General features: G+C 46.0%; 1 protein-coding gene across 1 annotated transcript in view; it reads right to left on the bottom strand.

Moving 5' to 3' along the window:
* Positions 1-11657, bottom strand: part of LOC102449495 (A.superbus venom factor 1-like) — a 73788-nt gene extending 62131 nt beyond the window's left edge. The window contains exons 1-3 of the mRNA XM_025180411.3: positions 11501-11657; positions 4148-4340; positions 2255-2417 (exon numbers count right to left, since the gene is read on the bottom strand). Of these exons, the coding sequence (XP_025036196.3) occupies positions 2255-2417; positions 4148-4340; positions 11501-11571 (427 nt within the window). The 5' untranslated portion in view covers positions 11572-11657. The remainder of the gene's footprint in view (positions 1-2254; positions 2418-4147; positions 4341-11500) is intronic.
* Positions 11658-23390: the final 11733 nt, after the last annotated feature.

The following is a 23390-nucleotide window of genomic DNA, read 5'->3' as shown; positions in this document are numbered from 1 at the left end:
AGCTAGTAAGACAGGACTCCCTTGTGCAGGAGGCAGGTGGTTGTAATGGTTCCTTCCCACCGTGCTTTACGAAATTGTCTTATTGATACAAATATGCATAACTTGAAGATGCTTTGGACAAAATGGCTTAAGTAACCTATCAATTTTAATGTCACAATACGCTGGATCTGTATACAGGACATCCCCACGGTAAGTCACCCTGATATACATCCCTTCCGCACTAAAGTCATTGACATGAATGCGTTATAAGTCCTCCCATTCCTCGCTTTTAAGTTGCGCCCCGGCCCCCCCAATTTGCATAAATGAAAGTCAGCCACAGTAAAAAAATTCCCTGCTTTAAGTTGTTTCACTATAAGTCCAAGTTTATTGGAAGGTATCTTGGATTTACAGCAAGGATGACCTGTATCTTGTCTTTTGGATGTACCACTTCTTGTATGTAAAGTTAGATATATGGAGTATGGAATGATTTATGGTTTTAAATATGCAAACGAAAGCCATTAAGGGTATTTCCAGTGCTAAGACACCTTGATGAAACCACTTGCAACCACTTAAATCCTACTGTTTGTATTTAATACAATTACTTTTATTTACTATCAAGCTTAGTGTAAATAATTGTTACCTGGGGGGAACAATCCGTGTGTACATCCCTGTACTGGGGTGAAGTGGCCGCCCACTGACCCAGAGGGGGAGGAGCCCCTAGCAGAGCCCTGGTGGGCAGTGTTCTGCCAGACCACAATCCTCCTTTCATTGTTCAAGGGGACTTAACTGAATGGGCTTTCGATGTATGAATCTCTCACACAGTGAAAGATGGATTTATTTGGGATTTTAATCCCACTTGGGGATTGGTTTCCTGAATGCTGTGCCTTTGAATTGCATTCTCCTCGGAGCTGAAGTCTGCAGGTTTTTAATTGTAGAAATAGAGTCTGAGAACATGCTGTCTGATTGCTGGCTTCCCTGTTTGGAGTCTCCTTGAAATGAGGGGCTTCCTCCGTGGATGTCTGGTTGGTTGAGTTCGTATAAGAACAATTATTACAGTGCTACGGGGATTTTGTTCTATAGTGAGTGAAGTCATTACACCAGCTAGAACCTGGGACCCTTGGACAGGCCTTTTCTATAATTGTAAACATGAATAAAATGCAAATACAGAGACTATGGAACAGCTGTCAGATGTAACAGCTTTGTACCTACCCACCTACAATGGACCACTAATTTTGGAGCAAAAATCTTTTATGCTCCATTCCCATTTACCTGGGCCAGGCAGTCAACAGTCAGAGCTCTGAACACCCTACGACAACATTAGAAGCCCAATTTTGCATTGGCTTGTTCCTTGTGCAGTTATTTATATTAGAGCAAAAAATGGTACAACCCACAGCCACTGGTGTGAGTGGGGAATTCTCATTTGGTATAATTTTACATCCACTTTACCCAGACTGTGCAAAGCTCTAAGTCAGGGGTTCTCAATCAGGGGTACGCGTACCCCCAGAGGGTACGAGAAGCTTGTCAAGGGGATACGGGGAATATTTGGTAAATAACTAGATTACCTTAATTGAAATATTCCAAAAGTAGTCGTGTGAGTGAAAAAAGTTGTGGATTCTAGAGTCTAGAATTTATTTCCTTTCCTATTGAATAGGGGGTACAGGAAGGTTACTAAAAGCCAAGAGGGTACGGGGACTGAAAAAGGTTGGGAATCCCTGCTCTAAGTGACAGTTGAGAGTCAAGCCCCAAGACACAGGAAAACATTTGCCTGAAGGCGTTGTCTAAAAGAAATGAAACCTCAAGATGTGTGTAGAATTCTGTCTACATATCCCAAATGGTCGAGTAGCTGACCAGAACAAATTACCTCTCAGCATATTTGGTAAGTAATTAGGACTTAACTGTCTAGTGCCAGCTTGGTACAGACAAGATGAAATGGTTCAATGGTCCCACAGTGAGCTAGAAGCCTTGCAAAATCTCTTCAAATTGAGCTGGGAACTGCAGGATCGGTACCCAGAGGACATTGCAACTGAAGTGGTTTAGGACAGCACCAGCATGGACAGGGGGCAAAACTGAAACCATTTCAGCATCGCTCGTCTGGTTCTCTAAGATGGACAAGGTAGTAGGAGGAGCTGGGAAATCACAGATGAAATACAGAATAGAATGACAAGCGGAAAATGAGTGAAATAGTAACCTCCATGGTATGGAACCTGCTATAGATTTGACATTATGTAAGTAGCGTATAAATGATCCATTAATAGATGGTAGAGAAAGGCAGTACCTGAAGATCCAGGTGTGTAGGTAGTTTTATCTGTCTGGATAAAGATATAGCCACTGTGGAAACTGACCAAGACTATTTTCTCCAGCTTTTGCTGAGGGAATTTTGCCTCAACAAACACATACTGGTTTTGCTTGGAATTTACTTTCATGTCTTTGGCAGGAACCTGGATGACAAAATGATTATTGTATGAGTTCTTCTTGGTTTTATTTTAAAAAACACCAATAGTTACACCCTACAATGCATCTTTTTAATGATGGTGCGGCCGGTATCAATTACTGTTAGTGTAAAGTAGCAAATGACTAAGGGTATGTCTACACTACCCACCTTCTTCGAACTAGGGAGGCTAATGAGGGTGACCGAAATTGCAAATGAAGCACGGGATTTAAATATCCCACGCTTCATTAGCATGTTTCCAGGCGGTCGCCATTTTGGAAATTGACTAGCCTGGAATAACTGCCCACATCTACACGTGGCAGTGAAACGGGAGTTCGAAGTAACCCCTTAACTCAAATTATGTTACTCCTCCTGTTACCAGCTAATTCGAGTTAAGGGGTTACTTCGAACTCCCGTTTTACTGCCATGTGTAGACGCGGGAAGTTACTCTGGGCTAGTCAATTTCCATAATGGCGACCGCCCGGGAACATGCTAATGAAGTGTGGGATATTTAAATCCAGTGCTTCATTTGCAATTTCAGTCGTCCTCATTAGCCTCCCTAGTTCGAAGAAGGTGGGTAGTGTAGACATACCCTAAGAGAAAGATAGCCCATGACTTCAGTGGAGCTACACTGATTTGTGACAAGTTGATTATGTCCTTCAAAATTTATCAAGGATGGAATCTGCACCCAGGGCAGAAGTGGTCTTGTGTGGGCCCTCTTCACTGAACAGAGTTTCACATTTACTGCCTGGTGCTGATTTCAGTGAAGTCAAAAGGAGTCTTTCAGTCACGTTAGTGAGATCAAGATTTGGCCTGAAGGAGTCCAGATTGTAGGAAATGGGATTTTTTTTGTCTATGCACTTTGACCAGGCTCTGAAATTCCCATTTCCACCAGTTGGAATGCAAGCTCTGCGGTTATTTGTCCATACCCAACAGGTACCTGACATCTGTTTAGAGGTGTTGGTTTAATAGGAGTTTTCTGATTAATCTATTTCTGCTGCAGCAATACTCTTCAATGTGCTCACCAATCTTTCAGAGAGCTGAATGTCTGCTGGGAACAGAATTTGTGGCGTGTAGCCAGAGCTAGATGAATACTCATAGACCGATATAACTCATCAGCAGTTTCCCTGCTTTGGAGTCGAAAGGGTTTGGGTTTTAGGAGTTTCCCATAACATTTGGGCACAGCAGTCCTGGTTAAAAATAGGGATGTGAAAGGTTAATCAGTTAACCAGTAAACATCATCCATTCAGGGTGATGCTTATCGATTCTGGTTAACCGATGGGGACTGGAGCAGCTCCCTGCCTGTGGCAAGCAGGGGGCTGCTCTAGCTCTGTGGAGCCTGTTGTGGACAGGGGTGCTCCAGGCTGGACAGAGCAGCCCCCGTCTGAAGCAGACCCGGATGTGACACAGGCAGGACCTGCTCCAGATGTCCAGAGTAGTCCCTGCCTGTGGCGGGGGGGGGGGGGGGGGGAAGGGACTAGGAAGGCTGGAGCAGTACCCCCCATCCACTCCCCTTTAACCAGTTAACCAGTTAACCAGTTAACTGATTCACCAATTAAACAGGATCCCTAGTTGAAAATTGAAGTATGTGTGTTCATATACAGTAAAGACCACTGTGTTGCAAGGAAAAGTATTTTAACTGGTTTTCTAAATGCATTTTTGGATAGGAGGATACCAGACACATACTGCAATTTGGTTTAACTGTTTTGCATAGCAAAAGGAGGCTGGCGTTTTACCCACCTTTATTACCGCTGTTCCCATCATCCCATTCTCAGAATTCAGGCTGGTTTTGACTTGGTATAAATAGTTTCTCTTCTGAGGGAAATTGTATATGGTGATTGTAACCTCACTTGGAGTTGTGAGACCATGAGCTTCCACTACTATCTTCTCTTCGCTCTCTACCCACAGAACATTAGGGGTGATCAGAGTGTATCTGAATAGGGAAACATTTATTTACTGAATTTGAAACTCTGGCAGAGATAACTTTTCCAAGCACCTTACCCTTCTATAGCCTATATAGGGCTAACCTCCTTGCTTGCCTATAGATATCTATATACTTTCTTATGGTTTAAACATTTATTATAGTTTATAGGTTTATAGCAAAGTAATTTGGCTGTAAGGCAAGAGGGCATACAGGTCAAATCCTGTATGTTAAGCTAAGGCAAGTTAGTGTTTCTGTTGGGGACCTTCCACACATTTAGCTCACATACATCTGGGATTTTTCACTCAGACAGCAAAAGATGTCTTACATATTCTCAGGGCCTTTCACCTGGATAGATGGTGATAAAACAGAGCCTCTTTCATGGCCGCTTCCAAGAATAACCTCAAATTTAACAAGGACACCACAAGAAGAACAAAAATAATACAAAGATAAGGGAGGTGAGAACGATCTAGAATCATGACTAGATCATCAATATGTACAAACATGTTACATGCATCCAGCCTATGGAGTAAGTGTATCAATAGTTTGTGGGTGAGGATGTTAAATTTGGGCATAGAAGGAGGTCCCAGACTCTTATGTTTATAAAACAGGGTGACGGGAGCTTTTGTTAGAAGCAGGAGAGAAGGAGAGGAAAGAGGAGAAGAGAAGAGAGAATGAAGGGTAGTCTTTCAACTTTATTTTCCTAATGGTCAGTTAGGTAAACTAAGGAGTCCTGTGGCACCTTATAGCCTAAGGGTATGTCTACACTACTCTCCTATTTCGAAATAGGAGGGTAATGTAGGCATACCGCAATTGCAAATGAAGCCCGGGATTTGAATTTCCCGGGCTTCATTTGCATAAGCCGGGCGCTGCCATTTTTAAATCCCAGCTGGTTCGAACCCCGTGCCGCGCGGCTACACACGGCACAAACTAGGTAGTTTGAACTAGGCTTCCTAGTTCGAACTACCGTTACTCCTCGTGGAAACCCCAGACCTGAACTACTGTACCAGAGGCAAGGTTCATTCTTTGTCTTATGTCATCAAGATATCAAGAATGGGTGTGAGTACATTAACTGCTGCTTATAGAAATAATCCCACGTGTATTTTAGACTAATAATGCTGCATTTATCAGAGGGGTAGCCATGTAGTCTCAATCTGCAAAAGCGACAAGAAGTCTTGTGGCACCTTATAGACTAACAGATTTAATGGAGTATAAGCTTTCATGGGCACAGACCCACAATTCTGCATTTGTAACTCTGATTTATTTTACTATTCAAATTGCTATTTGATTTCAATTCCATATATTTTAATAAAATTTAAAACTATTTTGCCTCAGTGTGAATAGCCTGTCATACCCCTGAAGGTCCCTGGTATATTCCGTACAGCCTGATTCTGGAACAAAAACCTTATTATCTTCTAATTAGTTTAATTGACAAGCCTAATCCAAACTGTCCAAATTAATAATATAGAACATCCTTAAATCAGCTACACTTCTTCCCCATCACCAATAAATTCCACACTCTCCCTCACCTGTATTAATGCCCAGCATCTTGTCTTGTGTGTATTTGGTCTTGCCTTAGGGCCTAATCCTGACAGATGCTGAGCTCTATTAACTCCCACTAGAGCCAGTGAAGCAGAAAACAATTGACATCTTATGGGAATGGTCCATTTAAATAATAATCTCATCAGGGATGCTTCCCTGTTAAGGGACGGTACTCACCTTCCTCGAGCCCCTCCTTCTGGCTGAGTGTGTGTGCTTTCACTTGCTCTGTTCTTCAGCCTTTTTTGGCTACTCAGACCTCCAGCCCAGTCACACGGCCTGATCTGAGTCACTCAAAATTCTTTCTGGGGCATACATTTGCCAGGGCCCATCTTGGTGTCCTCTGTATGGTCTCTCAGTTTCTTTCCCACTCAGATAGAGAATGGTGCCTCTAGGGCTTCCCCTCCTGGAGACATGTGTCTTCACCCTTACTTCAGGGCTCTATCGTAGTTTGTCATATAGTCCACAATATCTCCTCACATGGAGCTCTCTCCATGTTGCTCCCTCAGTGAGCTTGTCACCTGTGGTCTTCTGTCGTCAAGATCACCAATGGTACTGAACAGGACTCTGCTCCTATAGCTCCTTTTATAGGGCCTTCATGGTCCCTGATTGGCTGTTATCACCTACAGACACTCTAGCCTCCTTGGAGGATTTCTCTATGGTTGGCTAGGATGCAGTGTGGCAAGGCCACAAGCATCCAGCAGGGGGCTATGGGGTTTGGTCCACCCCATTACAGTCCCACTCTGATTTTATTGATGAAATACACAGGACAGGGTGAGTGTGTGTCTGTAGCCAATAAACCAAGACATTTCAGTGCAATACAAGCAATACAATATAGCACACACAGTCTGAAATAGCTGATAATACTGATCATTTACAGTTTCATTTCTGCTTATACTGGTAAAGTGTCAAGAGAAGTGAGCAGAAGAGTCTCCAGAAACCTAAAAAATATTGGCCCAAATCTTTTTAGCAGGCTGGCCAGCAGCCTGGCTCAGTTCTGGCTTGCAAAAGATCCAGGACCTATCCCTGCTGCAACTCTGCATTTAAAGGCTACGTCTACATTGGCCCCTTTTCCGGAAGGGGCATGTTAATTTCACGAGTCGCAATAGGGAAATGCGCGGGGGATTTAAATATCCCCCGCGGCATTTAAATAAAAATGTCCGCCGCTTTTTTCCGGCTTTTAGAAAAGCCGGAAAAGAGCGTCTACACTGGCCCCGATTCTCCGGAAAAAGCGCCCTTTTCCGGAGGATCTTATTCCTACTTCGAAGTAGGAATAAGATCCTCCGGAAAAGGGCGCTTTTTCCGGAGAATCGGGGCCAGTGTAGACGCTCTTTTCCGGCTTTTCTAAAAGCCGGAAAAAAGCGGCGGACATTTTTATTTAAATGCCGCGGGGGATATTTAAATCCCCCGCGCATTTCCCTATTGCGACTCGTGAAATTAACATGCCCCTTCCGGAAAAGGGGCCAATGTAGACGTAGCCAAAGTGTATTAGGAGCTAGATGGGGAGGCAGCCTGGCTCAGTTTCAGATTTCTTTAATTTTGTAAAGCAAAGTTGCTGTTCTCATTGGGAGTTATTCCACTATCTCTACCAATGATGTGAATTCACATCACTCAAACAAAAATGTGCAAAACTGCAGGGGGAGGGGGAAAGCTTTGCCAAGTGAGAGACAATTTCTGCTTGCAGCACTGTATCTTGGACAGGGACAGAAAATCAGAATGTAGCTCTCTCAGGTTGTAGATGCAATACCTGAAATGTAACCTGCCAAAGTCCCTGCTCTGTGCCCAGGCCTGAAAACCATGCATACCCCAAGCCCTTATTGTAGTGCCAAAGCCAATAATTTTAGAATACCACTTAAGTGGAATGGATGCACAAGCGCCACATCAGTGCACTAGATGATGCTCACACCCCAGCATGAGAGTTACTGTGCCACAGAAAGCCGCAATTCAGTTCAGGGTGTTGTTCAGTAGCTGGCACTGATTGAATGCCCCCAGCATAGTGCAAGTGGTACTTTGCTGTAGTCTGGTCCCCTTTGGTCCAGCAACATCCGTGGTCCAGCATTAAGGATGTTAAATATCGGTTAATTGAACAATCGAGTAACCTCATGAATTCTTATTGGTTACTCGACTATTCTATATTGCCTGGGGGTGGGGCCATAAGCCAGTGCACTGATATAGAGGCAGCAGAGCAGGGGGGCAGCAGTCCCTGTCTGGAAAGGGGGCGGAATCTGAGCTCCTGGACCCAGCATGAGCTGAAACTGAGCCAGGCTGCCTGCCCATCTAGCTCCTAATACACTTTAAATGCAGAGTTGCAGCAGGGATAGGTCCTGGATCTATTGCAAGCCAGAACTGAGCCAGGCTGCTGGCCAGCCTGCTAAAAAGTTTACTGGCAAGGGAGGGAGGGCAAATGCGTGTAGCCTATAGCATTAACCTCTCAGCTTTTGCTTACTGGTTAATCAACTACACGATTACATCCCTATCCGGCATGTTTTTAGTTAGCTGGATGTTTCCCACGGTTCCATAAAGTTTGTTTACAGCCACCAGTCCTGGCTCTCAGTGTGCTGTACTGTTGTTTAGCTCTCATGTGCCCTAAGTGTCTTCTAAGAGTGGAAGTGTTGGTAATGCTCCTTGACAATATTGATCTCCTGAGGTCCAGCAAATTCTCTGGTTCGGCGTCGGTCAAATCCCAAGGGTGCCCGACTAGGGAGGTTCAAACTGTAGTGGGTTGTCATCTTTGGGTGAGAAATCAAGCTGAATTCTTGGTATAGTGAGGCAGCTTGGCCTCCTTCAGACCCAGAAGGGGAAGGACTCTCTAAGACCCCTGGGTAAGCAGGGCCCGAGTCACCCAGCCCTACTCGAAGGAAGGCAGGGCAAGAGGCATAAGAACAGGAGCTCAGAGCTCAGAAGGGCCCCAGTCACAGAGCAGGTCGGACGCTCTGCCCAAGCTCCCGAGGAGGAAGGCCCAGCCACGCCACCCTCAAAGGGAGGACTGTCCTGGGCCACCAGGGCAGCTGCCGGGGCCAGAAGGTGGGGTAGGGCCACTGCCAGGCCCAGAGGATTGGCCAGGGCCCCCAGGACCACTGTGGGACCCCGAAGACTGGATTGGGCCACCCAGACCTCTAGTTGACCCTGACCCGGAGCCCATGGACACACTGCCAGCACCACCGTCCACCCCAAGGAGCAGAGGCTGAGCCAGGCAGGAAATGGAGGTCACTGCAGTCAGAATCCCCACTGACCTAGCAAATTGCTCAGCATGTAGCCAGGATCCCCGCCAACCCACTGGCAGCCGACAGGCCTGAACTTTAAACTGTTTAAACTGTCTGTTGCCCTTGGCCTAATGAACTGCTGCTTAGCCTTTAACTGTTCACAGCCCGCCTTGACTAAGGGCCTGGGCTCATCAACTGCTGCTCAGCCCGAGCCTTAAACTGCTTATCGGTCTGTAAACAGCTCAGCTGTTTGTTTGCTGCCCTGCCCTCAGTATGGGCCTGGACCCATAAACTGCGACCCAGCCTGCAGATGGGCTGAAATTCTAAGTGCTGATCTGTTTGTTGGCTGCCCCCTTCCGACCGATAGCCTGGACATGTCACTTGTTGCTCAGCCTACAGAGAGACCTGAGTCCTTAAACTGTTGGCCGCCCCACCCTGAGCCAGCGCCGGGGGCCTTGAACTACTGCTTGGCCTTACGGGGTGTGTCTACACTGCAGGGCTTAACTCAAAATAAATGATGCAAATTGAGCTACGTCAATTGTGTATTTTATTTTGAAATATCTTGTTTTGAAATAGGGAGCGTCTACATAGCACCTATTTTGGAATAGAGCACTCTTCCCCCGACTTCCCTTCCTCCTCGTACAATGAGGGTTACAGGAGTTGGAGTAAGAAGTCCTCCAGCTGGACAGTATTTTGACACTATTTTCGGAATAGCGCTAGTTATTTTGAAATAGTGTTGCAGCGTAGACATACCCAAGAAAGCCTGAAACCTTTATTTTGTAGCTTGCCCCATCCTGAGCTCAGGCTGGGCCTGTGAATTGCAGCTCAGCCAGCACATTGGCCAGAGCCCCAGGACCATTTATACCCTCGCCCTGAGCTAGGGCCAGGTAACTCGACTGCTAATTAGCCAGGCTATAGACCTGAGCCCTTAGACTGTGGCAGACCAGCCCTGTAGCAGGGCCTAATGGGCCCACCAGAGCACAGAGGAATAAGGCAGCTTGATCTCCCTCTGGACTGCCTCCTGTACACTTGGTCATTCAAAATTCTATGGCATTTTTCTCAAGCCTTGGCCTGCTAGCACCTCTCTACTAGCCAAATTCCATTTTCAGGAACTACAGGTTAGTTTACTTCAGTCCCCCATAAGGAAGGGAAGGTTTTCTCTCTCACTTTGCCCAGTGGAAGATTTTGCCTCATCAATCTGTTTATTCAGATTTGTGTTCCGCATGTGAAGCTGAACGCTTCCAGATTCTACAGTCCTAAAACCAGCTTCAGAACGGAACATGATAGACAAGAATCAAAGGGAGTAGGATAAAGAAGAGAATTGCGGAAGCAGTTCCCAACATTAATGGAACTTTGGTGAAAAGACAAAAGTGAAGGTGGAATTTATGAAGTGGACTCATGGACATGAATATACATAACTCAAAGGTGGTTTGAGCAAATTATTTCATGTAACCCATCAATCTTCATGTCATGATCTGCTGGTTCTGTTGATCTTACTCTGTTGTATGTATCATTTGTGTGTAGAAAATTAGACACATGGAGTGGGGAATACTTGGTGAGTTTCAAATGTGTGAAAGGGGGTATGTCTACACTACCCCGCTAGTTCGAACTAGCGGGGTAGTGTAGACATACCCAGGGAGACATGGAGGGTGTTAACCTGCAACTTCTAGATGAGCCACTGTTCAACAATCTTTTGTCCTTAAGTCTGAGCAGTGACTGGTAGGGAGGGGCCTCAACTCCTTAACAAAAGGAATAGGAAAGCAGAGGCCTGAGTCTTTTGGCTGGGCTGCACCTGAAGGAAGGAGCCTGAGACCCCAGGGTGGGGAAGACAGCCCTGGTTTAGAGTGGCATCTGGAAAAGAGGTTTTAGGGTGAGTTTAAGTTTGCACTGAGGTTTCAGTGGAGAATTAGCCAGGAGGTTTTGTTTCTTTTGATTATTTGTAACCTACTTTGCTCTGCCTGCTTTCTCTTATTCCTACTGCTTCGACTTAATAAAACCATTTTCATTTTCTATCAAACCCAGTGTAAGCGATTGTTACCAGTGGGGGCACATTCCCAGTGTGCACATTCCCCCTTTCATTGCTGAAGGGGGCTTACCTAATTCTTTGGGCTTTGATCCCATCTGGGGAGTGCTCTCAGGAGGCTGGGCCCTAAACCGCACTCTTCTTGGACCTGGAGTGGTTCAGTGTCTGTGCTGCTTTTCAGTGGGGGCAGGGGCCCCAGCTTGGGACCTTGGTTGGGGGAGACCAGCAGAGCTGGCCCAGCAGGACAGGGCAGTAAGGAGGCCCAGAGAGCGGAAAGGTGAGTGGGCAGTGGCCGTGTCAGCACCCTGAGGGGTCATCTGTGACCACACCCCGTCACAGAATTCACTCTCAGAAGTTTAACGAACCCCAAAATATCCTCACCAGCTCAGAATTCTGGGGATACTTACAGTTGGCTGTGTGAAACCTCTGGGAAACTGAACACAAACAGGATCCCCAGGCAGAGAACAAATCCCTCCATGCTGATGGGAAGATCAGGAGGGGTACTGGGCTATTTATCTTGTGAATCCTGTTAAACTGAGATCTTGTGCTAACAGCTGAGCAGTTAATCAGTAATGAGGACTCCAGGCGCCTTCATATCTGTAACCAGAACAAAAATGACAAAAATATGCAGTATAGTTGTAGCCAGGCAGACCGACAGACTTGCCAGGCTCCTGGCAAGGTGGGAGGAGGGTAGCTATGCATTCCCAGGAGAAGAGGGGGCTCAGGCAGATGGGGATGGAGCAGGGGGGCTGCCCGAAGTGTGCTGCTCTGCTCCCCACCCAATTCCCCAGGTCTGCTTTGACCCTCGTTCAGTGAAAATTGAAATGACTAGGCAACTTTTCATGATGCACAAGGATCTGAGACGTGCTTCCCATCATTTGATCCCTCACATGCTAGGGATGACTTTGGATTCAAGTCAAAGAGCTTGCAGCAGAAACAGAAAACTTCATCAGTTGAATCAGAGTAGAGCAGCCAGCGCCGCTTGAGAAGGTCATCATTTTCAAGCTTTCAATTTATATTTCAAGCTTTCTATTTATACAAATAGTCATAGAAAATCATGATTCTGCTCATCCAGTGGAAATCCATGTCCTTTACCTGTGGTGGACCATTGTTCACTAGAAGGTCTCAAAATACGGCCATTAGATTGGCCCATAAAGCAGACAAGGCTATTATTGTTCAGAGACAGCAAATGTATGGTTTATTAAAACAACCTGTAATCCACTAACTTTCTCCTTCCGTCCTGCAACTGCAAAATGGCTAATGGGCCACTCAGGGTGTGTCTAGACTACAGGGTTTTTTTGATCCTGTAAACCTCCTTGCAGAGGTCAGCAAAACGTGGCGGACATTTTTATGCCAATTAGGCATGGGATATTTAAATCCCTGCCTCATTTGCAATGTCGACCTGCCTAATCTGCAGCTCTCTGTTGGCAGAGGGATTCAGTCTAGACATACCCTGAAAGCCAGAACTGGTGGCTGTAAAGAAACTTTATGGGACCTTGGAAAACTTGGCCACACCCATGCTTAGGGGACATCCAGCTAACTAAAATCATACCCATCCATGGATGTTGCTGAACAGAGCGCCAGGCTAGAGTGGTTCAATCTGTACCTCAGCTGCCTTGTTTCTCTAGTGACATAAATCTGACAGATTTTTAATCTTTGTGTTACACACTCTGATAAAGGGCAGGAATGGTGAGCACTCGAAATGTGTAGTGAGGAATGAGACTAAACTAGAACTGATTAGAGATGGGACTTCCATCCCACAGGAAATCCCAAGATTTTGAAACCTGTTTTAATTCTAAATTTGAACAAAAGTCCAAAAGGCACATTTCTCAGGGCATGTGAGCACTGAAATGTTTTTTATCTGAAACCACTGAAGTGTTTTAATGTCAAAACATGATAAAATATCACAGAAATAATAACATAAGTATTTTACATTTCAACTGTAGTGCAGATAGGCCAGTATGATATGACACATTGTACTAGCAAGACATCTGTAGCCCGTACGGCATTCTGGAAGTGGAAAGATGCTTTATCAGCCTCAGCCCCTCCACAGAGCTGCCTCTCGGAGGTCCAGCTTTGCCTGTACAGAGCCCCATCGGAGAACAAGGATCTGAGGGAGAGCTGGGAGCCAGAGGAGCTGTCAGAGTTGTAGTGGGGAAAGCAGCAGAACTCCCAGCTGTTCCTTTAGCTGTTGTACTGCCCCTGGCCTCCCTCCCCACCGCCTGTCCAGTAATATGGGATGGGGAGGGAAACCCCAGACTGGGTGCAGGGTGGAGTCACGTGGAGAGTCATGTGAGGAGGTCATATGGCTCCCCCCTCGCCCCTTAGCTGATCTCTCCCTCCCTGGGACAAATGAGAAATTTATGTTATTTGCGCCACGACATTTAAATGATCATATAATAAACCCGGAGGAAAGGACATTAAATCGTAAAATTGTAACGAAACAGTTTGTCTTTTTGAGACAAAATATTCTGACATTATTGAAATGAGAAAGTCAAAACAATTCATTTTGGCTATATCTACACTGCAGAGTATCTCGAAACAGCTATTCCACATACTTGGAGCGCGTCTGTTATTTTGAAATCTAACGGGCTCACTATTCTGATGTCCCAGTAAATCTCATTCCACAAGGAGTAAAGGACATTTTAGAATAGAAATTTATTTTGAAATAAGTGTTGTGCAGACAGTGCCAAATTTTGAAATAAGCTATTTTGAAATAACATCAAAATAAGATACGCAATTTCCGTAGCTCAAATTTTATTTCAACCTAAAGTGCAGTGTAGATGTAGCCTTTGAGACTTTTCTCTCAAATCTGTTGCCAACATCAGCACTTCCCATAAACATTTAGGTTTTGATAAAACTCTATTTTCTAATGGAAAACTGTTCTGTCCAATTTTTTTCAACTGGTAGTGGCCCTAAGGTTTGTATTTTATTTGTGTCTGAAATAGTTCCTCAGCTTATCCTAAGGTTTTAATTTCTGTCATTCCAAGAAGAATACGGAGCTGCTCAGCAGTATCCTTTCTGTCCTTCCCAGTTACTGGTATATTACAGGATAATAATATTGACCAACAAGATGCAAATATGTTTTCTTTCTTCCACAGCTAATTCTATTGATGAGTAAAAGACTAATGTTCAAAGATCCCCCATTGCAATGCAAATAAAGGGTTAATGAAGAAAGCACGTATCAGCACGTTTCCAGTAAAATGTTTGTTTACCTACCAATGACAAAAATACTTGGATTGATTAGTTTGGACAGTCTCCAAAGATTGCAAAATACTGTGTTACTGTCAGGGGCGGATGACAGTTTTGCGGGGCCTAGGGCAGCACAATTTCACCAGGCCCCACTTTGGTGAAAAAATAGAAAAAAGGTGTCAAATGTGCAAATTGAAGGCTATTTCAATATTAAATGTGAACTGTGTAAATTTGATAGAAACTTAATTTAGTTGAATAATTTTAATTTTAATTCTATTGTAATTCATTCTTAAACAAAATTCTGCATTAATAATTAAAAATTTTCATTTGTATTTAAGTCTATTATTAGCTGTCTAGCTCTTTTGGCAGCACATTCTTCCATTACGTCAGTAAAGTCCATTTCTTTACACAGGTTGTTTTCAATCAATATAATCAAAAGACCTACAAAACACTCCTGGCTCACAGTAGAGTCTCTTTGTCTGCCCATGGCTGATATTTACCAGGCAGCATTGTTCCCAGGGACGTGTGTGTATCTGTGGAGCTGGGTCGCGCTGTGCCCATGAGTGGGGCGAGGTGGGCACTGGCGGGAGGAGACAGTGTCTCCCTTGCGGGCAGGTTGCTCTGCCCCTGGGTGTGGTGGGAAAGGGGTCTGGGCTTCCCCCAGGGGAGAGACCATGCCACCCCCAGCCTCTCTCTGGGTGGGGCAGGAGGCTGGAGTAGCGGGATACCCAGGCGCAATGGCCAGGCATCGCCCTTCGCCTCCATGGCAACGAGCCACTGCCGCACGCATGCCATGGGCTAATGGAGTTGCTCATGGACACGCAGCGAAGGGCAGCGGCAGAGGCGGCTCCAGCAGGTAAGGGCAGCAGATATAGGGCAGGGCGAGCGGGGCTAGCGTGGGGCCTATTGAAGCGCGGGGTCCGGGGTAGCCACCCCGCTCGCCCTGCCCTATATCCGACGCTGGTTACTGTATAGTGGTTGGAGGTCATGTCTCTGGTTTTCATTGATTAAAGCTTTCTTTTGCAGTGCCCTGCTATCCAGTACGAGACAGGACATTTTGGAGGGGCCTTGGCACTTCTTTTCAGATTATGAAATGTATTTTCTTTTCTGAAAAACAAAAGTCTTAGAACATTTCTGCCAGAAATTATGTAAGAGAGTGTTAAGAGTACACTGTTAACTGTTCAAAAGTCTGGAAAATGGAGAATTAATGTTACTCCTGCATTTACATTACTGTATCCTTGATTATAAGGCTATAGAGAAGGGCCAAATAACACAAAGTTATTTGCAAATACTGTAGCAGGTTTATAACTATGTATAAGGCAGCATTTCCCCCATTTTTTAAGTGGAACTCAACCTCCCAATTCTGGATACTAAGCTTCCCCCAATGTGAGGCCATTTAGTCTTTGTCTACACAGCAGTGTTATTTCGGAATAACTGACATCATTCCGAAATAACACAGTCTGTGTCTGTACTACAAGTAGTTATTTTGACGTAATGTTGAAATAATGCCGACTTGAAGGACTGCTTACTCTCACTCCTGTAACCTTCCTTTCATGAGGAGTAAGGGAAGTCAGAGGAAGAGTGCTCTAACTCGGACTTCCTGCTTTGTAGACAATGCCAAAAGCTGAAATAGGCTATTTCGACTTAAGCTATGCAATTTGATGTAGCTCAAGTTGTGTAGCTTATTTTGGCTTTAGCGTGGCTGTGTAGATGTGCCCTTATAGTTGCTAGTGCTAGTAGTTGTACTGTGAAGACAATATCGCCACTGAAAGTATGGTCACTGGAATTTGCACCTGGAGCACTTCCTCCTCTCAGAGCTACTGGCAGATAATGCTGGGCTGTTACACTTAAGGCAGATCTCCCCTCTTGTGGCTACTGTTTCAGGCTCTCTGCAAACACAGGCAGCCATGAAACTCAGGTCACGTTTTCAAGCTTCTCTTCAGAAACATGAGCATCGTAAACTTACTTTTAAACTTTTAAAAAAGGAAAACTGAGATACTGAACAACCACTAAGGAGACACCCAGCTCCCAGCACGTCCTTTGTGCCTCCGCATGTTTTGGAAATGGAGATGTACGATCATGGTCTGTAGTAGCCTGAAGACTTGAAGTTCAGGGAGTGACGGCTTTTCCGCCCCACTCTCCCCCAGCTTCAGGAATCTCTCCAGGGATGCTGAGCTCCCCGCCCCAGACAAGAACTGTGAGCTCCTTCCCCACCCAGCACTGCTCACCCCTCTCAGCATTGCATGCTCCTCCCCCACCCAGCGCAGCAAGCTTCTTACTGCTCATCCCCACCCAGCGCAGTGTGCTCCCCCACCACTCATAATGCTCCCCAGACTGTATTCTGCTCCCATTGCACTGCCTCTTAGCACCCCATCACCACTACTTGGGACTACTTGTATCCTCAGCACCCCTTCCCCCACTGCTCATCACCCCTTCCCCTATGAACCTCCTCAGCACCCCATCACTCAGGATTTCCTGCACCTCCTCAGAACTTCCCTCCTCACTCAGAACCACATGCACCCCCTTAGCAACTCTCCCCTCTACCGCACTCAGGACTGCCTGCCCCTCCTAGCACCCTTCCCCCCACACAACTCAGGACCAACTGCACCTCCTCAGCACGGCTCCCCCCACACCACTCAGTACCTCCTGCAGCACTGCTCACCACCACCTGAGACCACGTGTCCCCTCAGCACCCCCGCTCAGGACCCTGTTCCCCCTCTGCTCGTCCCCCCCCACTCAGGACCCTGTTCCCCCTCTGCTCGTCCCCCCCCACTCAGGACCCTGTTCCCCCTCTGCTCGTCCCCCCCCACTCAGGACCCTGTTCCCCTTCTGCTCGTTCCCCCTCAGGACCCTGTTCCCCCTCTGCTCGTCCCCCCCACTCAGGACCCTGTTCCCCCTCTGCTCGTCCCCCCCCTCAGGACCATGTGCCCCCTCTGCACTGCATCCCCCAGGAAGGCCCATGTGCTCCCCCTATAGCTCCGTTCCCACCCCCTGCCCTGTTTCTGCCCCCTCAGGCCCATGGCCCTGCCCCCCAGCCCTGCCCCAAATCTATGTCCCCACCCTCCTCTGCATGGTGCGCTGAGCCTTCCCACTACTCGATGCCCCATTGGCTGAGACTGCTTGTCCGTCTGCTGTTCTTGGCCAATCAGGGTCTGACCACAGCTTACGAGGGTGGGCTCACTTCAACGTTCCATGCTGGGAGGGCAGACAGGGCTGCAAAGAGTAGCTCGTGCCTGTGGCTGCCATTGGCCAGCTGCCTGCCACTCCACACCAGCGTGCACCACATAGGTGACTCGGGCTGTCAATCACATCTCTTCTGTTTATCTATTGGATACTCGCAGAGAGGGTTTATAGCTCCTGCCTCTAAACCCCCTGCCTTTGGCTTCTTCTTTGTTCATGTGGAATGTGCCCATCTGCCCCCCCCCCTTCATTTTAAGGGAGATAGTCCCGGACAACCGGTCCCTCCTGGGCCTCCAATTGCCCCATGGTGAGGCTGCAAAGCCCTCCTCCTCCATCCCCTCAGCAGCATGCCTTCCCCCACTCAGCAGCTCATAGGCCGTGACCCCTGCCCATCTCCCACTCTCTTCCAGTCACAATCCTTCCTCAAATTAGTGGGTGGGGCATAACAGACTGAAGTGTGTGTGTGTGTGTTTGTGGAGGGGGGGGATGGTGACACTTCATTCTTTCCAATCCCATTGGCTAACCATCCTGCCCCAGGCCCTGTCTCTCCCCACTCTTGACACACACACACACACACACATACACAAATGAAGTTAATGGGTAGCAGGTTTAAAACTAATAAAAGAAAGTTCTTCTTCACACAGCGTGTAGTCAACCTGTGGAACTCCTTGCCAGTGGAGGCTGTGAAGGCAAGGACTATCACAGAGTTTAAAGAGAAGCTAGATAATTTCATGGAGGTTAGGTCCATAAAAGATTATTAGCCAGGGGATATAAATGGTGTCCCTGGCCTCTGTTTGTCAGAGGCTGGAGAGGGATGGCAGGACACAAATCGCTTGATCATTGTCTTGGGTCCACCCTCTCTGGGGAACCTGGTGCTGGCCACTGTCAGCAGACACCAGGAAACTAGCCGGCAGGCTCCAGCAACAGGAGCCCACGACAACTCCATGCCACTGCTCTAGATCATCCCTGACAAGTGTCTGTCTAACCTACTCTTCAATATTTGTAGAGACAGAGATTCCACAACCCCCCCCCCAGGCAATTTATTCCAGTGTTTAACCACCCTGGGTATGTCTACACTACCCCGCTAGTTCGAACTAGGGGGTAATGTAGTCATCCGCAGTTGCAAATGAAGCCTGGGATTTGAATTTCCCGGGCTTCATTTGCATGAAGCCGGCCGGCGCCATTTTTAAATGCCGGCTAGTTCGAACCCCGTGCCGTGCAGCTACACGTGGCACGGAGAAGCCTAATCCGAACTAGCTACTCCATGCCGCGTGTAGCTGCGCGGCACGGGGTTCGAACTAGCCAGCATTTAAAAATGGCGCCGACCGGCTTCATGCAAATGAAACCCGGGAAATTCAAATCCCGGGCTTCATTTGCAACTGCGGATGACTACATTACCCCCGCTAGTTCGAACTAGCGGGGTAGTGTAGACATACCCCCTGACAGTTGGGAAGTTTTTCCTAATGTCCAACCTAAACCTCCCTTGCTGCAGTTTAAGCCCATTGCTTCTTGTCCTGTCCTTAGAGGCCACGGAGAACAATTTTTCTCCCTTCTTCTTGTGACACTCTTTTAGATACTTGAAAAACACTATCATGTCCCCTCTCAGGCTATGTCTACATTTGCGCAATCTTGCGCCACAGCTATGCAAATGAGGCTAAGCGTGCAATATCGTTGAGCCTCATTTGCATATCTAATGAGACGCCATTTTTGCGGAAGAGGCTCTTGCGCAAGAAGGAGCTGTCTACACTGCCCCTACTTGCGCAAGGAAAACCCTCTTGCGCAATGCCGTTACGCTGGTTATTTTCAGGAAAAACAGCATTGTGCAAGAGGGTTTTTCTTGCGCAAGAAGGGGCAGTGTAGACAGCTCCTTCTTGCGCAAGAGCCTCTTCCGCAAAATGGCGGCTCACTAGATATGCAAATGAGGCTCAACGATATTCCACGCTTAGCCTCATTTGCATAGCTTTGGCACAAGATCGCGCAAGTGTAGACATAGCCTCAGTCTTCTCTTTTCTAAACGAAACAAGCCCAATTCTGTCAGCCTTCCCTCATAGGTCATGTTCTCTAGACCTTTAATCATTCTTGTTGCTCTTCTCTGGACCTTCTCCAATTTCTCCACATCTTTCTTGAAATGGGGTGCTCAGAACTGGACACAATACTCCAACTGAGGCCTAATCAGTGCAGAGTAGAGCAGAAGAATGACTTCTCGTGTCTTGTTCACAACACTCCCATTAATGCATCCCAGAATCATGTTTGCTTTTTTTGCAACAGTGTCATAGAATCTTAGAAGACTAGAACTGGAAGGGACCTCAAGAAGACATCAAGTCCAGTCTCCTGCCCTCATAGCAGCAACAAGCACTGTCTAGATCATCCCTGATATATGTCTTATGTGGCACCAAGTCTAATGCCTCACAGACAGCTAAGTACAATCCATCAACACTATGACCTTCATTGAAATAATGTCAAGCTAATTTGACAGGATCTGTTTTCCATAAACCTATGTAAATTTGTATGAATTATATTGCCCTCTTAATTCATTAATAATTGAATTCTGTATAAGCCACTCCATTACCTTGCCCTGGATCGATGGCAAATTGACAGGTCTACAATTACTCAGGTTTCCCCATTTACTTTTTTTAAAAATTGGCACAACCTTAGCTTTCTTCCAGTCTTGGGAACTTCTCAAATGTGATAGTCTTTTGGAAAGTCAACATTAACAGTCCAGCACGGTCATCAGACGGCTCTTTTAAAACTCTTGGATGCAAATTCTCTGGGCCTACTGACTTAGCAATGCTTAACTTTAGTAGCTTCTGTTTAAATAGCTTCCTGAGGCAGCAGTGGAATGCCTAGTGTGTCATGAGTGGTTGGTTCTGTAATGGCAGGGGAGCCCTGGCTCCACCTAAACCTGTTTCTCTGCACCTATCCCATCCTATAAGGTATCCTATGGAACCCCAGACCTATACCCATTGTAGATCCTTCTCACAACCACCCTCACACTCTCTTACTACACACTTAGGCTGTGTCTAGACTGGCAAGTTTTTCCGGAAAATCAGCAGCTTTTCCGGAAAAACTTGCCAGCTGTCTACACTGGTCGCTTGAATTTCCGGAAAAGCACTGACAATCTCATGTAAAACCATCAGTGCTTTTCCAGAAAAACTATGCTGCTCCCGTTCGGGCAAAAGTCTTTTTCCGAAAGACTTTTGCGCAAAAGGGCCAGTGTAGACAGCACAGGACTGTTTTCCGCAAAAATGCCCCGACTGCGAAAAAGGCGATCAGGGCTTTTTTGCGGAAAAGCGTGTCTAGATTGGCCACGGACGGTTTTCCGCAAAAAGTGCTTTTCCAGAAAAGCGTCCTGCCAATCTAGACGCGCTTTTCCGAAAATGCTTTTAACGGAAAACTTTTCCGTTAAAAGCATTTCTGGAAAATCATGCCAGTGTAGATGTAGCCTTACAAGACAGCTCTCTCCAGTAACACCCCATTCCTACAACTGACTCTCCTGGTTCCCACTACCCCAATGCTTCATTCCCTACCACAAAGCCCCAGACCTCCATAAGCCCCAGACCTTCACTCCCCAGTCTACAGCCCTCCTGGTGCTTTGAGCAGGTTCCCGGAGGGCACACTGAGATTGCTCAATCAAGGCACAAGCAAAGAATAGGGCAGAAAATCCCCCAAACTGGTGGCTATTTCTAATACTCAGATTAACCAAGCCAGCAACAATATGCTTCTACAAATAACTTACTGGCTACCCAGAAGTCAAAACACAATTCCCTTAAAGCAACCCAGCCTTGGACGCCCACCCAGGCAGCCAAGTCAAATATGATGAGGATTGCTGACAATCTTGTTCATCATATAAAAAGTCCTACCAGTTCCAAAGGGTCAGACACATTACCCACCGGGTCAATGATTATTTCAGATCTTATCCAAATATGCGCTTGCAGCCAATTGTTATGAACTAAATTAAGATTTATTAAGACAAGAGGGTGTGCATTGGCCATACAGGTGTGAATAGAGTTCTTAGGTCTGTTCACAGTAGAGATGGTGAGCTTTGGAGTTGCAAAAACTTCTTTCAGAATTCGTTCCATACATTATAGTCCAATACCAGGGTCACCTGGTCTGGACTTGGAGACCTCAATTTTGCAAGTCAGACTTCCTGGGATGAAGCTTAAGCACATTGGAGATAACAGAACCATGGCCCAAAGAGTTCTTTGTATAGTTCTCTAGCAGCTTCTTGACAGTAGGTAAATACTAGGTGAAGCACTATGACTTTGAAGTAACCTCCTGTTTCTTAAATATCACAGTTAAATTGCTACCCGGATTAGCGTAAGGCAACTGTCCATCTCCTGCCACTTTCAAGCTATGTCTACACTGCACCTCTCTTGCACAAAAGCCTATGGACATGAAATGTGGATTAGCATATTGCCGTGCTTCATTTGCATAATTAATTAGGGACAGTTTTTGCGCAAGAGGCTTTTGCGCAAAAAGGAGCTGCGTAGATGGCTACTTTTTGCGCAAAACCACCCTCGTGCAAGAGCCGTTCTTCCTCATTTTTTCAGGAAAGGGCTCTTGTGCAAGAGGGGGGTTTTGCACAAAAAGAAGCCATCTACACAAAAGCGGCCCCTAATAATTATGCAAATGAAGTGTGACAATATGCTAATCTACACTTCATTTGCATAGGCTTTTGTCAAGAGTGGTGCAGTGTAGACATAGCCTCAGGGATGAAGTGGATTTTACCCACAAAAGCTTATACCCTAATAAATGTGTTAGTCTTTAAGGGTGTGTCTAAACTACACCCCTCTGTCGGCAGAGGGATGTAGATTAGGCATATCGAAAGTGCAAATGAAGCCAGGATTTAAATATCCCACACTTCATTTACATAATGGTGGCTGCCGCTTTTTTTCGAAATGGGGCTTTTTCGGAAAACCCCCCAGCAATCTAGACAAGGATCTTTCGAAAATAAAAGCCTTTTTCGAAAGCTCCTGTAAACCTCATTTTTTGAGGAATACAGGATCTTTCTAAAAAGTCTTTTATTTTCGAAAGATCCGCATCTAAACTGCTGCGTTTTTTCGAAAAAGCCCCATTTTGAAAAAAGTGACAGCCACAATTATGCAACTGAAGCGCAGGATATTTAAATCCTCGCTTCATTTGCACTTTCGATGTGCCTAATCTACATCTCTCTGCCGACAGAGGGGTGTAGTTTAGACACACCTTGTGTATCTACGCTGCACCGTTATTTTGAGATAACTAGTGTTATCTCGAAATAACGGACAGCTTATTCCAAAATCTGTAAACCTCATTCTATGAGGAATAAAGCCTCTTCTGAAATAGCTATTTTGAAATAAGGTTTGTCTACATGCTCCACTGCTGCTATTTTGAAATAGCCTCTCAACAGGGTCATTCTAAGTTAGTCCTCCCCAGTACCGTCTGGGGCTCTAAACCAAGCTAGCACGTGTACATTAGGGGAGCCTGCCTCAGACTCATTTTGAGGCTTCCCTGCAGTGTAGACGTGCTATTTCAAAATAACTGTTCCGGAATGACTTATTTAGAAATAGCTGGGCAGTGTAGATGTACCCTAAGGTGCCACAGGACTCCTCCTTGTTTTTACCACATTCATAGTTCATCTCAAAATGTTACTATTCCCTTTTGATCAATAGCTCATAGTGACAGACAGGAAACATCTGGTTACATTTTAAGGTCTAACAAGATCCAGGCAAACACAGACTACTATAATCAGTACAAATCTACATACCAAAGCACTAGTATCTCTAACAAGGCTTTACTAGCAATTTATAAGCAATTACCATTTACATACTTTCCTAAAAGACTTTTAAAAGTAGAATTTGGGTGTGAATTGGGAATAACTCCACTGCTTTAATTAATTCCATATTGATATCACTCTGAACTGAGATGAGAAGTTGTCCCAAGTTCTCT

The sequence above is a fragment of the Pelodiscus sinensis genome, chromosome 31 (assembly GCF_052426305.1).
Source record: "Pelodiscus sinensis isolate ZL-2025 chromosome 31, ASM5242630v1, whole genome shotgun sequence".
NCBI classification, from domain to species: domain Eukaryota; kingdom Metazoa; phylum Chordata; order Testudines; family Trionychidae; genus Pelodiscus; species Pelodiscus sinensis.
The sequence above is the reverse complement of the archived record's forward strand: the minus strand, read 5'-3'. Positions and strand labels throughout refer to the sequence as shown.